The sequence below is a fragment of the Toxoplasma gondii genome, chromosome VIIa (genome assembly GCF_000006565.2).
Source record: "Toxoplasma gondii ME49 chromosome VIIa, whole genome shotgun sequence".
Taxonomy (NCBI): domain Eukaryota; phylum Apicomplexa; class Conoidasida; order Eucoccidiorida; family Sarcocystidae; genus Toxoplasma; species Toxoplasma gondii.
In genome coordinates, this window is record NC_031474.1 from 701,592 (window position 1) to 715,862 (window position 14,271).

General features: G+C 50.6%; 2 protein-coding genes across 2 annotated transcripts; one reads left to right on the forward strand and one right to left on the reverse strand.

Moving 5' to 3' along the window:
- Positions 1 to 1,019: 1,019 nt before the first annotated feature.
- Positions 1,020 to 5,500, reverse strand: TGME49_304770 (ubiquitin-conjugating enzyme subfamily protein). The gene is made up of 6 exons (XM_002371861.2): positions 4,800 to 5,500; positions 3,617 to 3,723; positions 2,768 to 2,854; positions 2,412 to 2,506; positions 1,769 to 1,946; positions 1,020 to 1,320 (listed from the first exon to the last, which is right to left on the reverse strand). The coding sequence occupies exons 2-6, from the start codon at positions 3,669 to 3,671 to the stop codon at positions 1,268 to 1,270; spliced, it is 468 nt and encodes a 155-aa protein (XP_002371902.1). The 5' UTR covers positions 3,672 to 3,723; positions 4,800 to 5,500; the 3' UTR covers positions 1,020 to 1,267.
- Positions 5,501 to 8,407: 2,907 nt separating this feature from the next.
- TGME49_206710 (hypothetical protein) lies at positions 8,408 to 13,673 on the forward strand. Its single transcript, XM_002367811.2, has 5 exons — positions 8,408 to 10,460; positions 11,076 to 11,334; positions 11,669 to 11,753; positions 12,099 to 12,198; positions 12,654 to 13,673. Exons 1-5 carry the CDS (start codon positions 9,135 to 9,137, stop codon positions 12,909 to 12,911), a joined length of 2,028 nt encoding a protein of 675 aa, XP_002367852.2. The 5' UTR covers positions 8,408 to 9,134; the 3' UTR covers positions 12,912 to 13,673.
- The last annotated feature ends 598 nt before the right edge of the window (positions 13,674 to 14,271 follow it).

The following is a 14,271-nucleotide window of genomic DNA, read 5'->3' on the forward strand; positions in this document are numbered from 1 at the left end:
GTGCAGGAGGGGCGAAACTCTGAGCTACACCGAAAACGAGAATTGCCACTTTCGTCTCGTCCTAACAAAAAAGCAGATGCTTGCCTCGGATCGGGAGACTTGCTGCCTCTTGTTTCCGTAACACAGAAAGAGCGCAGGGCGAAATCGTCTGCTGGTTTCCAAAGAAACACCTGGTTGCAAGGCCGTTCTCTGGGCTATGGCGCTAAGGTCACAATTTTTTATTTGTATGAACCAATGGCGTTTATCGACCAAAATGACTCTAAAATAGTAGATTATGATGATGTTGTAGAACAAGGAGACCGTCTGTTGTCCATCAACACTAGATGGTGCTTATACCGCTGTACAGGTTTGATATCTAATTCCTGCCTGACGCAGTAACATGTAAAGCGGGCTGTATTACGACCGATCCACGCTCTATCGTACATATTGCTTTTATGTTCCGAGGCTGGTTTTATATGCCGAAGTTTAGCTGAGAAGTTCTGTCGTAACGAAGAGTTGCAGGCGGGACTGCATCCGAGTCTGAGATACCCTAGGTACGGTTTGCATTTTCCACAGTATCGAGGGGGCGTTGCTTGAGTGCTTACGAAAACTGTGAGGTCAAGAAATCTGGACCTCTCCAGCGCGCGTGTACGCGGGAGAAGTGCAGTAGCCCCTCTGCGTCTGGCGGTAGAACGTCCATCCGAGTTTATGGCTTCCACAGGTCCTCGGCAAAGCAAATGGATAGCGTTCGTCAGCCGCAGGCGAGGCGCCGGCTCTTGATTGAAGGAGGCAACCGCGTCACAGACACAAGGTGCGACAGAGACGAGAGAGCTAATGTAGGGAAGGCAGTCGTGGTACTCTGTGATCCTTCTTGGCATAAACCGTTAGCCAGGCACCGCAGAACCGAGGAGTGAGACGTTTCTATGGTTCGCTAGAGAGATATCCATGGAGCAGCAAGACAGAGAAAATGTTTCCTGTGTTCTCCGGAGGCCGTACCATCCGACGGCCCTGGTACGCGCCCCCATGAGCTGGGCGTTCTGTGTCGAGAAAGTTAGATTCCGAAGAGCCGATACACGAGTCATTGCACGTTTTGAAACAAAGCAGCCAGAGACAGGGAAACCGACCGGAACTGATCGATTCCTTCAAGACAACACGAAACGGAAAACAAGCAGAGACCGCTGTCCTACGAAACAGCCACACTGGCAACAGACGCGAAAAACAGCAAGGCGGAGAGGCAGAGAAAAAAAAACAAAGAGATGACGTCTTTTAAGACGAGGAGCTGACTCTTCTAGTCGATCACAATCGACTGTTGTCCCGCGTACATCTCATTCCACTGACGCGCTGCACAAACACACACAGGAAAACACAACGCTCACATATCCCATGATCCACGAAGCTCTGACAGACAACTGTGACATTTTTTTCCCTTACTTGCCACATCGCGCCAACAGGCGCGCATGCGAACCTATAAATATATCGATATACAGATATATAGACATATAGACAACAAATAGATTTATACGTATATACAGATCTTTTGGTCCATACCTTGTCACCTGTTTATGCACTTATAGATAGAGAGGTATAGAGAGATGAAGATAGACATATACAGACATACGCAGATAGATAGATAGCTATAGACGTGGAACGACGGAAGCATAGGACGACAGATAGAAGGATAGAGAGGCGCCTGTGTGAGTGCGGCATGCAAAGAGATTTCAAAAACACGCTGTATTCGCAACTTGAAGTTGAAGGCTGGTGTGGGAAACAAGGTGAATCGAAGAATTACCCATAAGTTCGGCGTCTTGGCGGTTGTTTTTGAAGTGGTCCGCGACGCGCGTGTCAAGAGGGTCGTCCGGCTCGGGAGCCGACAGGAGCGCCTGGATGGAGAGCAAGACGGTGCGGATTTGCAGAGCGGGGCTCCACTTGTCCTTCAAAATGTCCAGGCAAATCCGCCCAAGTGCGTCCTGAAAAACGCATGCAGCCTCCAAAGACAACTCCCATGCTGCAGGATCTTCAGCGCAAACATGAATCTGCTTTTATTAACGAAGGAATCTCAAGACGTCTCCCTCTCTCTCGCCACCTTGGTCATCTGACAGTCACACAGAACTCATGGATATTCATCTGCATCTGTCAACAGGTAGAGTTATGAATGCTGATATGGATACAAAAGGATAGACCAATAGATCTGCAGATCGGTTGATACACTCGGACATGTTTAGATTCACGATGGGATGCATACAGGCAAAGGGCCTCCGGATCTGAATCGCGTCTGAGGGAGTTAGCTGTAGGTCCCCGGTTGCGGAGATCCTCTGCATGCCGGCATCGGTATCCAGAGAGCAACTGGTGGGGAAGCTTCGTGGCGACTCAAAGAACGTCGGTGAGAACGGAGGCCGCGCATGTCGAGAGACATTTTCTGGGCAGAGACTTACGATGTTCGGGTGGTAGATCTTCGTCAGAAAACGAACCTTGGGCGGTTCCATGGGGTACGCCTCAGGAAGGAAGAGCTCGAGTTTATACTGGCCGCCTGGAAAAAGTCGCATGCATGCAACGAAGTACTTCGTGTGTCATTTGTCACACCCACAGCGTCTGTCGAGTTTCAAACGAAGGCCGAAAAGCCTATTTTGAGCCTAAGAAAGGCGCGACTCCTGCGCCACACACCTTGTGCCTCCCGTTCGTCTTGCGCTTCCGATGGCCATTTCGTTTTCACGGAAAGCCATCAACGAAAAACTCCGCAGAGCTCCGAGATGAAAGCCGCAAAGGCACCTCAAACACCCAGCAGACTCACCTTCGTAGGGCGTCCCGACGGGTCCCCCCATGAGAATTTTAAAGTGACGGTAGTTGTTCGGCTCTGGTTGCGCCGTGATGCCAGGCGCTGCACCAAATGTGTGACACACAAAAAAACCAAAGTGAACAAAGCAGTTCTGTGCTCTCCAGAGAAACCATCTTCTCCCTGTGTGCCCATAGGAAGACACAAAGCCTAACCGCCTCCGCCGAACGACGACCCTACACTGAAAAATATATACATATATATTTATACATATATATATATATAGGATAGCTTCTTGCATGAACGACTTTGCTTGGATAATGCGCATTTCTTTCGATTTGTAAAGAGTGGTGGAGACTTGCGACATCGACATCTCAGGAGTTAAGTTGCGAAGAACACGAGCATATAGAACTCGATACACAGGTCATGTTTGGCAGACATGCATGCATCAGCTGCCTGCAAAACATACGCGTGCATGCTCAGTGAAGCAAACAGCGCCCGACGATTCCCGAACGCTACAAAATCGGGGAGATCTCGCTTTCACTACGTCCATCCTAAACGAGCTGGTTCCTCACTCCTTGCAACCACACCCAAGGCTCCTCTGAGGCCTTACACATACAGCCACACAAGCCAGCATATAAATATATATATATATATATATATATATATATATATAGGTTTAGATAGATAGGGAGAAGTGTATGCACATGCATGCATGTATTTGCATGTATACGGATGCATTGAAGGATGAAGGCGAGAGAAACTGTCCCTTGAACGCGGCTTGTCCCTCGGAGGTTCCGTAGTCAGAAGGCCCGGAAAGAAGCAGAAGACGCGATAATTTGTCTCGACCCATAGGAATGAACGTACGAGGTTCGCTGGCGAGGTTCTGCGTTTCCTTCTCAATACGCTTGGGAATCGACATTTTCGTCGAAGAATCACAAGACCGGCTCCAGGTTTCCTTGCAGGAGAAGTCGCTGAAGAGAGAAAACAAAAGAGACGAAAGGCAGGCAATTCACTGGCCGCTGGCGGCTTTAAAAATGCCTCCAGCGTACACGTGAGGTGGACTTCGGTTTCATGCGAAAACGGCAAAGGTAGAAATATTTTGAAGGAAAAGGACGCAAACGCACGAACACTGCAGAAGGTGAATTCTCATTTGTTCCCGAGAGAAGACACAAAGAGCCTTCGTGGATCTGCTCTGCTTCTTATCCTTACGAATAAGATACCTCTACGGATCTGTGAGTAACGAAAAATTACCAGACGAGCTCAGCGAGGAAAAATCTACGTTTATGCGCTGTGTTTTCACATCTGTCCGAGTTCCCCTCCGTTTTCTTTCCCTCAGAGAGAGAGAGAGAGACTTCTCTCCTGAAGAATATCAAATCTTGTCTTCTTGTTTTGTCTTCCGTCTTCCACCTGGGTGGTTCAGACTGGCGTCTTTCCGCCCACTCCTTCCACCTCCCCATCGCCAGTCGTTTCCTCATCGCACTCTGAGTTGAACTTATTGTCTAACTATTTTCGTTTCGAATCCGACGCAGAAGAGAGACGACTTTCCGTGCACAGGAGGCGAAACAGACTCCAATGGAATTCGACAGGCTTTTTGCATCGATCATCAACCATGAGGATGAAACGAAACTTCAAGTGTGGTGTCAACATCTGCGTGGCTGCGTATATCACAGGAAGAGCAGACGCGAGAGCTAAGACACCAGCGGTTATCTCCGACAGCTGGGAAGAGTGGAGAGACGAGCAGACATGTTCTACGAAGACAGGAAGACGGAGAAAAATAAAAAAGGAGGAAAAAAGGGGGGGGAATGAATTCGGATGAAACAGCACAGAAAGAATTGACTTTTGGGAGCACCGGGGTAAATCTTCTTTCGCAAGACTCTCGTAGAGTGTGTGTTCAGGTCACTCCATATTTCGTTGGTTATGGCGAAAAACAGAGGCTGCACTGAGGAAGATGGAACAGAGGCGAGAGGTGGAAAGGCTAATGGAGTGGAGAGAGACAACAAGGAGAGAGAACCTGCGGAAATCGTCATGCCGTGGCTGCTGCGCTTACTCGTAACGTCGAAGCCCCAGCAAACAAAAGTCCGGGGTAAAGTGGAGACCGTGTCGGAACAGGAATTCGAAGAGATGGGGAAGCAGTTTAAACCGCGCAGCTCACCGGACGCGATAAGCGCCCGAATCGACAGAAAAAAGGGACGAGGGAGACGTCGACAACAACTAGGAAAGTCAGAGTTTCACGAGTGAAATGTGGAGTCGGCCGCGGCAGAAAACGACAGCACACAGAGTGTTTCTCGAGAGGGGAAGTTTCAGCAGGAGGAAGAAGTGCAGAAACCCAGGTGTTCGATGGCAACACGGTGTTCCTCGGCGTTCTTTCGACAATTCGAGGTCCGGAGGAGAGAAGAGAGGAAATGCCGCAGAGAGTGGTGGCAGAGAAGAAAAAACAAACCGGCTCTCTCTGGTACACGCACCGCACGCCGGCGCCACTTGGCTTTTGAACTTTTTCGCGCCGGGAGGTCGGCTGTTTCCGAATTGGGAAAGCAAACGACGAAAAATGTGGACTTCTCAACCGTGGACATCTGAGGAAAAGGGAGGAGCGGAAAGCGGTTCCCCTGGGCGAAGGGAGAATCAAAGGCTGTGCTCTGTCTGCAAAAACGCTCCAACGGGAGCGGGCGATCTATCGCAAAGCAGCACTGGCGCTGAGAGAATTTTCACGAGGTGCAGCGCAGCCCGCGCTACAGATGCAGATACCAGAGGAAAGCGAATATGAGGAGAGAGAGTCGTATGCAAAAAGCGAGAGGACGGGGAAAATAACCCCCAGAATGGCTGATGAGCTTCCTAAACGAGTGCCGGAGGTTCCACCCTTCGCACTCTGCGACAGTTCCTCAACTGGAGACCTAAAAAATAAAGATAAATGATACACAGGCCACCTCCGCACATCTGTACGCGCCTGTACATTCATACACACTTAGAACATCTACGCATATGCGGATGTGTATTGCATGGATGTGCTTTGACCTATCCGTTTGGCTGCGCAAAACGTCTGTGTCGCGTACACGGATACAGGGTGCCGGGCAACGAAGCACAGGACGCAGAACAAGTGAAGTGGAGCGAGCAAGGAGGAAGGAATAACGCACGTACAGAAGGAATACTGGTTCTTCACTGTGGTCAATTGGTCAATAGAATCAGCCTTCGGACTGCCCCTTTCGATGGAGAAGTTTGGGATCTTGCGACAGTGAGAGGAATCCAACTGCGACTCTTTGAAGGAAAAAGATGGAATCTCGTTTTTTTCAGAGGAGCGAAAGTGTCAACAAGGGAGGAACGATGAGCAAAAAAGCTACATGAGGGATGGCCACCGACCAGAAAGAATGCGAAGAGTCCTAGAGAGTGAATGACGCTGCCTCCTTTTTCGTGAGAAATGGCGCTGCCTGTTTCATGAGCAGCCAGACGCTGTGCTCTGTAAAAATCTCTGTTTCCGAGAAAGCACGATTGTTGGACTCCCCGGCAGTTGACAGACTTACAAGTAACACGTTCAGATTGACCAGAAAAACAAAGCAGTGTGCAGCGGAGGCTGAAATCCACATCGTCTCTGCACGCGGCTTCCTTTTCGTCCAGGAGCTTCAAACGTTTCCATTAGAGACGGCAAGTTGATCGGGAATGAGGAAAGCACGCCCGGACAGGGGAGGAGAGGCTTCCTCTGTGTGCGGATCAGACCTCGAGGAACAGCAACAGACAAAACCAGAGAACACACAGGAAGGGCACAAGTCCAAAGATGGGTTAAAAAACCCATATTGATGCCCCTCGTTTTCTATAAAAGAGATGTAAGGTCAAAGCCGCTCAAAGGAAAAGATCACATCCAGTGAATGGAAAAAGGCTGTGCGTAGCCTGACAGGGGTGGCCATTCATTTTCTCTTCTGTCCACATCTGCGGACCGCTGCCTTGAAGCATCAGGTGATGCCCCGGCTTAGCAATCTGTATAATTAACGGAATATGTGTCATTCAGTTGTTTCACAACTTCTCGCTCTATGTTTCCCTCCCAAACTGGTACACTGTCTTTCGATTTTCGACTTTCCCACGACATCACTGCCAAAATGAGACCAACCACGACCACACCGGAAGAAATGCATAACCTAGTGCTGCTTCAATCCAGAGAAAGTCGCCCGGAGTGCTTCGATTTGCTCCGCCTCTCCCCGTCAGATAAAGCCCTTTGTCTGAAAGTCGCAAAGTTGGCAGGTGGTTCGACAGGGGCCGGCCAGGCATCAGAACAGTTAATCTCTGGACCTGACAGTGACGACGAACTGCTTGGCTATCTTACATGCTGCCAACGTTGTCCACCAGCAGAATAAAGCCATGACTGTAAGTCACCCTTTCGTCTCAATGAGAAAACGCGATTGTTTCTGCCATGGTGCAGGGATCGAAAGCGACACAAAAAACATGTTGTGGCACAATACAAGAAGAGCCTGTGCATTGTGCATGACTTCACACGAAATTCGTGTGAGAAAACGTGGTGTGGATGGGCACGATGTACTAGGCGTACTAGGCTACTGCAGTGCGACTTTCAGTTGACGACACAAACCCTTTGAATGTGTCGTCACTTGACGGTTCTGTGTGGGAATCCAGGAACATGTGCATCCAGTGTTTTGGGAGGTGTCTTCCTACTTGCCATGAGCTTAATGACGCTGTCTTTCGTGGGCAGCGGTGAGTTAGGAATTAAGCAACATGCGTTCGTTTCATTACGTAGTTAATTTTGAACTTCCATGCGAAGAGCGGTTTACACTCCTTCCAATTTACATGCAACAACGTGCTATTGAATATGCAGGCGTACAGAATTCCCCAGAGATCCACAGAATCAGATATACGTATCGGTAGTCCGGGCTTGCGTGCCGAAACTTGAAGCAGTGAATGTGAGCGGTCAAGGAACCAAGTTCGCCATGGCATTCCTGTGTAGTCTGAATTGCCACATTGTCAGGGTAGACTTGTGTTTGCAGCGTCAATTGTGCAACGCGTAGAGACACACATGTGAAGCTCGTGAGTGTGATTCTCCTCCGCAGACTCAACACGGGGAGCAAGGAGCGAAGGACAATTTTCCATAAGGATGCTTACAAAGGTGCAGGAAATGGATGCGACTGTGGTCCTGCTCCATGCATCCCAGACGTCACGATGGACGCCTGCTCCCTAGGAGGGGGAAGCGAAAAATAAGACAGAAGGGTATGTTATATTTTCTTGGTGAATCCAATCACCAGTCGCAATTCTTTCCTGCTTGCATCCGATGGACATACTTCAAAATAAAACACTCGAGGACATCCACATACGCATTCCCAGTTTCTACACTGGAAGGGTGAAGTGCGTGTATCGGAAGCAGCTCTACTACCAGAAAATCTCGAAGGAATTCAAGTGGCAGATGTGGCCTCGACCATGCTAACAGTGTTTCGTTTGATTCCCGAGCATGTGAGACTTTTAAAGAGTTGGAAACTTTTTCGCGATGTTCCCGGCACTCCCCTGTGTCGCGCATGCACAGCAAAGCGCCTCTGCTTGACGGGGAACAAGAAGGGCCTAAAAGGCGAAAATTAGAGATCCAATTGCGTCTCTTTAGACCATAGATTTCTCAACTAATTTAGGAGAAAGAGTTGCTTTCTTCAGGACCACCTTTCCTAATTCGCCAGTCTTTGTTCTGCGAGACATTTCTACTAGGCGCCTATTAAAGCGGGCGCCGCCAATTGGCTAGCTGGTCGCCTTGTCTGAGGTCTCTTTTCTTTCTTGCCGGTTTTCCCTCTTTTTCTACTCCGTCACGGAACAGTCTCTTTCAGAGTTTTTTTCAGCCAACAACTCCCTCTCTGGGGTTCTTCGTGTCTGGGTTCACCTTTCGTGTCGAAACTTGCTGTGTGTCATTTTCTCAGAGAACGGAGAGCCTCACAGTCATGTGTCTGCTGTCTCTCAGGTAGGAGGGTTGCATGAGAATCGGGGGATTGCCATGTTCCTGAGGTTCTTGAACCAACGCAGGTCTCATCTCGCACACGGATCCGTTCGTCGCAGCTGTTCTCTTTTCGTTTAGTCCTGTCTCCCTCTCTGCTGCCCAGTTCCTCCTCTCATCTCTGTCTTTGCAATCCTTTCGCGTGCTCTACCTCTCTCGTGACGCTTTACCTTCTCGTCTGTTTCTCCAGTTCTGTTTTCTGTTGCATCTGATTGCAAACTCGCTTTGTCTTGTCCCCTCTCTCCGCGACACCTTGCTGGTGGTCTTTATATCCCCCAGCCCACGCGGCCTCTGTCACGCTTCCACTCTTCTTCCTGCGACCCCCCGTTTTCTCCGTGAGTCTCCTCTCTTGCGGTTCTTCTCCTGCGTCCCTAAGACTCTGCCCCAGTCACCGCGGCTCCCCTCGTCCTCTTGGCCGCGATGTCGGGCAAGCAGCCTTCTCAAAGGGCGGGAGACGTGGATTTCCCGTTCTGTGTCACGCCGGCGTTTGGCTCTCCCGCCTGTTCGCCCCCTTCGTCTCCCCGCAAGGCCGCTTCTCCTTCGACGAGCATTTCTTTTCCGACGCCGCCGCCTCCTCGGCCTCTCTCTTCCCCACGGTTTCCGTTCGAGTGTGCCTACCCCAGTACAGACGCATTTAACGCGTTCTTCTCTCAGAAGAGAGACAAACGCTGGGATCCCTCGGACTCAGAGAAGGTTTGGCCGTTCGCCTACGACCCTTTCGCGAGCGACGAGGACACAGGCAGGCCTAGCAAGGAAACGCGCTTCGTCTATGGGCCTTACCTCTACCCTCGTACCGCACGCACTGTGGTTCCCGTCAATCCCGTGGACGGGGACAGGGATCTCGACGGATCTCCACGGTCAGGGACTTTAGGCGACCGAAGGCGAGAACGCAGGCTGTCATGCGGAGGCCACAGGAAAGAGACACGCGAGCACAAAAGCTCTCGGAAGACGCGCTCCGGAGCGTCCTCTCCGCCTCGAGGCAGCGCCCCCGCTTCGTCCCTTCCCGCCACGCCTAGGGAGCCGAAGAAGACAGCCAAGGCCCGCTCCGAGATGGACTCCAGTCTACGACCACAGTCGCATCGCGAGGTTCCGGGCAAGGACAACCGGGCGGCGGGGAGCTCGCGAGTGCGGGGCAAAGAGAGCTGGGCGTGGTCTCAGCCTGTCCTTTCCTCGGCTGTACCTCAAGATGAACTCCCCACTTTTGGGATGCGGAAAATAGATCGGCGAAAAGCGATTCTGGGGCTCGTGCGCCCAGTCCCGATCCGGGAGCCTCCCTTGCACGACGACTCGCTGAGTCTCCCCGCGACCTGGAAACAGAGCACCTTTGTGGCGCCGCCGACAGAGGACGAAGTCAGGAGTCTGAAGCGCTTTCCCGAAGAAATCGCGAGAAGAACTGCCGAGGATGGCGCCGTGTTCCGGCACAGACGACACCCCTTCGTTCTCCAGTACGCGGAAGAGAAGGTGCGTCGCCTGCTCCGGCGCATACGCGAGGACTTAAGGAAACTGGACATCGAAGAGCGAGGAAAAGGAGCGGCGAGAGACGAGGAATATTCCACGCTCGGGGCGAAGTTCGAGAAAGAGTTGCTGAAGATGGTCCTCAAAGACATACAGCAGAATCAACCCGCACTGGCCTGTCTCGAGGACGAGTACAAACTCGTCAAGGGAGACAACTGGACCTGGACGATGCTGGATCGAGATCGGTGGACGCGATCCGGCATCTTGAGAAGACTCATGAAGGAAGGCAAGGTGGGTTTGTTTCAATGACGAAAACCGCAGGTCCAGGAAAGGATTAACGGTATCGAAACACAAAGTTACCAAAGCTGGAGATGAAAACTAATTCTACCGTTTTTACCACCGATGACTCTGCAACCGAGTTGTCGTTTATGGGGGCTAAAGACAGCGCAATAAATCAAGAGTCTCCTTGCTCAGCCTCTGCTTCATGATAAGCTACGGTATTTCGCCTTCGCAGCCGGCCTTGTTAGTGTCACACTTATATTCCGAGGTTCTTTCGCCTTCGGATGTATGAGTCAACAGCTTCTCAAGGAAGCTGCTAAGATTCTTCTCGACGCGTCCGTCTTCGCAGGGACTCAGTGCAGCGTTCTTATTGCCTTTCTTCCTGTGTTTGTCAACATTTTCCGGCGTCTCGTATGCGGTCTGACTACTCTCTTGAGGAGTCTTCCTGTTGTGTCTGTAGATTCGTATTTGGGTACACCGTTGTGGTCCCGTGTGTCTCTTCGTTTCCGATTCGTCGCGTCTTCCCTGTCCTCTTCGTTTTCCAGCTGCTCCCGCCGGGCCTTTCCACCCTTCTCTCTTTTCTCGTCCCGGATACACTCTGTGTCCGTGTCTCCTCTTTCGATCCAGGTGCTTTTTCAATCGGATTTGGAAGAGAGACAGTATGCACAAGACTACGAACGTTTTCTAGTCAAGCCCTTCCGCCCCCCTCGCTTGGACTGGGGAGGGGAAGCGTACTACGCCTCCATCAAGTTGGATAAGGAAGACTACACAGCATGTATCAACGAGCTTCTGGACCAGGAGGATAAGGAGAGAACAGCCAAGCTGCGAAAGAGAGACGAAGAACGGAGACGGGCCGACGCGGAACTGGAACGGCAAAAAAAACTCCGTAAGGATCCTGACACACGGGACAATGGAACACCTGTGGGTACCTGCATGTATATATATGTATATATATATATATATAGATAGATAGATAGATAGATAGATATTTGTTCCCCTGCACATGCCCCTGTGTAGAATCACACCTATATGTAGGCGCATGTGTCGGTTGCGTAGCGACAGTGCTCAGGGAAGGCAAAAGGAGGAAAAGTGAGGACTTCTTCCAGAGCTGAGAAGAGGCAGGGACTGGAAACGCAAGGGAGACTGGAAGAAACGTGGCGTCAAGATTGAAAGGAAGTCGAAGCGAGGAAAAATGATCCTTGTCGCTTTGGTGTATTCAGTCGTAAACCACGATCGGGTTATCAAGTACCTCGAGGTGGCGGATGGAAGACTTCCTCGTCTGTTCGAAGGAGTGGCGCGGTCCCGGTAAACATGAGTTCTTCCCCAGAAACCTAAATATAGATTTGCGTCTCGTAGGCCTAAGCGCAAGTCGCAGCCAGCAACGAATCTTTTAGATTGCGAGAAAAATAGCGAATTACCGCGTGGAGTCCTGTCCATGGGCAGCCCCTGACCGAATCAGATAGCCTTTCTCACGTTGGCGTTGACCCGGATACAGAACATGAGGACTGCGGGTGAAGGTCTCGTTCTGTCCACGAGAACGCGTCACGAAAATGAGGAAGCCCATTTGGATCATAAGTGAATCCCGGTGGAGAAACTCTCTCGAAAAACATTTTTCTGTTACTCCCCTTCTCTATGGACTGATGCGTTCAGAAGGAAGAAACACCCGAAGAACTGCACCGTTTCCTCCGGCCGCCTCAGACTATATGCGGAACATGTCGACAGTATAACACTCTGTCCCTTCTTGATAGTTGTAAGCGGGCGAGAGAAAATGGAGAGGGACCGAAGATCCTGATGCAGAGGAGACAGCGGGAAAAGAAGAGAACGACGGAGGCGAAACAACGGACATACGCAAGTGGGGAGGAGGCTGCGAAGCAGCTGAGAAAACAAGATGGATTATGTGGACCTAGAGCCGGTGTAATGTTTCAACCAGAATACACAATTCGTGTAGACAAGATGTTTCCATTTTACAGAACAGTGCTGAGTATCTGATACAGGGTGTTTTGACAGTGTTTCGGTTTTCCGTCACCCTTTGATCGATCGTTCATTCCGTCATTCTCATGTGCTTCTTTCATGTTTTCTTCGTCATCCACTGTCTCCTTGCTCAGGCGCACCTTGGCATGCTCTGCCTTTTTCCTCTCTGTTTCGTTCTTCCCATTTTTTCTGTCTCTCACAGGCGTTTCTTACTTGCCGGGTTTCTTTTCACAGGACATGGATCGGGCCTTGTGTCAAGGCTGGCGACAGTGGGGCGGACGAGGAGCTCAGATCAAACACATGGATCCTCCTAGAGGCATTCCTCCAGACAAATACCCTGTAACAAAGGAATCGATGCAGGCAGCGATGCAGAAGCTGAAACTTCCCGGCCAAGCTGACGAAGCCTTCGATCTTATGGCAGCAAAACAGAAAAAACGGGAGAGACAGGCGGAGCCTGAAAAGGTGCTTGGGGGTGGCCGCTATGCTGTGTGAGGCGAGCGTGCTCAATTGGCGTAGAGTCCGTAAATTGCCGTCTTCGTGGCAGCGAACTCAAGAAAGCAGAGATCCCGGCTTGAGGATTCGATCTTTTCTTGAGGAAAAGAACGAAACTTGAGTAACGCGGCGGCACAGTGTTCGTTTTCCTACAGTGGTGCCCCTGCTTCGTTGGTGAGTCCGTCAACAAGAACAAGACGCGATCCCTCTTAGGACTGTTTCTCGCTACTCTTTCAGCCTCTAATCTTCTTTGCATGAAATAAAGAAGTCTACGCGTTAGTTACCCGGGGGGAATGGGCACAATATCTCTCAGATCGTAGGCGTACGACCCTTCCGTGTGTAAAACTGCGTCCAGCGGGAGTGAGTTTGTTCTTACTTTAGTTGTGCGCTGCTGCGCTTAGAAAGCTTCGGAATGGTACAGCTCATGTAGTGAATCATTCACCTCTAAGAAGGCCACTCCACTTTTCCAGGCGCATCCTTCATTCTTTCCCCACCCCTTGAGGAAGTTGCTGCAGGCCAGCCCCCAAGAGAAGGGGACGTGTTCTTCAACCAGGGACGCTTGTCGTCTTTGCAGAAGTTCAAGAAAAGTTGGCAAAGTGTCGATACAGGCACTGCGTGTGAAGGGAACTTTTCTCCGCTAGGTGACACGAGAGGACAGTGTTCTCTGCAGTGCATGTGGTGTATAACAAGGTATACCTCTACACCAAATCCAATGAGACCCCGACGTCCGAACTCTCCACAGCTACGTTTGATCGATGTACACACCACGAACAGACAGAACAACGGTCAGTCGCACCGCCCGACAACACCGCGACGGAATTTCGTAACCAGCGCCCTCACCATTGCAAATGCATATTTTTCGATAGACTAAACAGGTGATTATGAGATGGCTGAGAACTGCTTACGGAAGATCCCTTTAAATCATACAAGTTACAACAATGCTTTCGTCCATGGGCGTTCTGGCTACATTCGCGACAATACTGGGAGCTGAGCCAAGTCTAGTACAGCACAGACTCTCATCGTTTCGCCTAAAGAAAGCGTTCCTTATTAGTTTAGGCGTGAATACGCAAATGCTGAGGAAGATGATTGTGGTCCCAAACTAAGCGTTTGCAAGTTCGGGTGTTACTCGAGAAGGACCTTGGAAAGGTGTTCCCCCGGAATTTTTTACTCAAACTGTTGATGCTTACTCTATGGTTCACCCTCCATGGAACTAGAAAGGTGAGCGGAGACTTGGGGGCATATTTTCACCGTCTCATCGCAGCTCCAAGGCCTTTTCTTGCACATGTTACATTGCGCGTCCTCAGCCCGGTTGTAGGATAATATGGCATCGAAGCGAACCACAACGTGGCTTTCGATATTT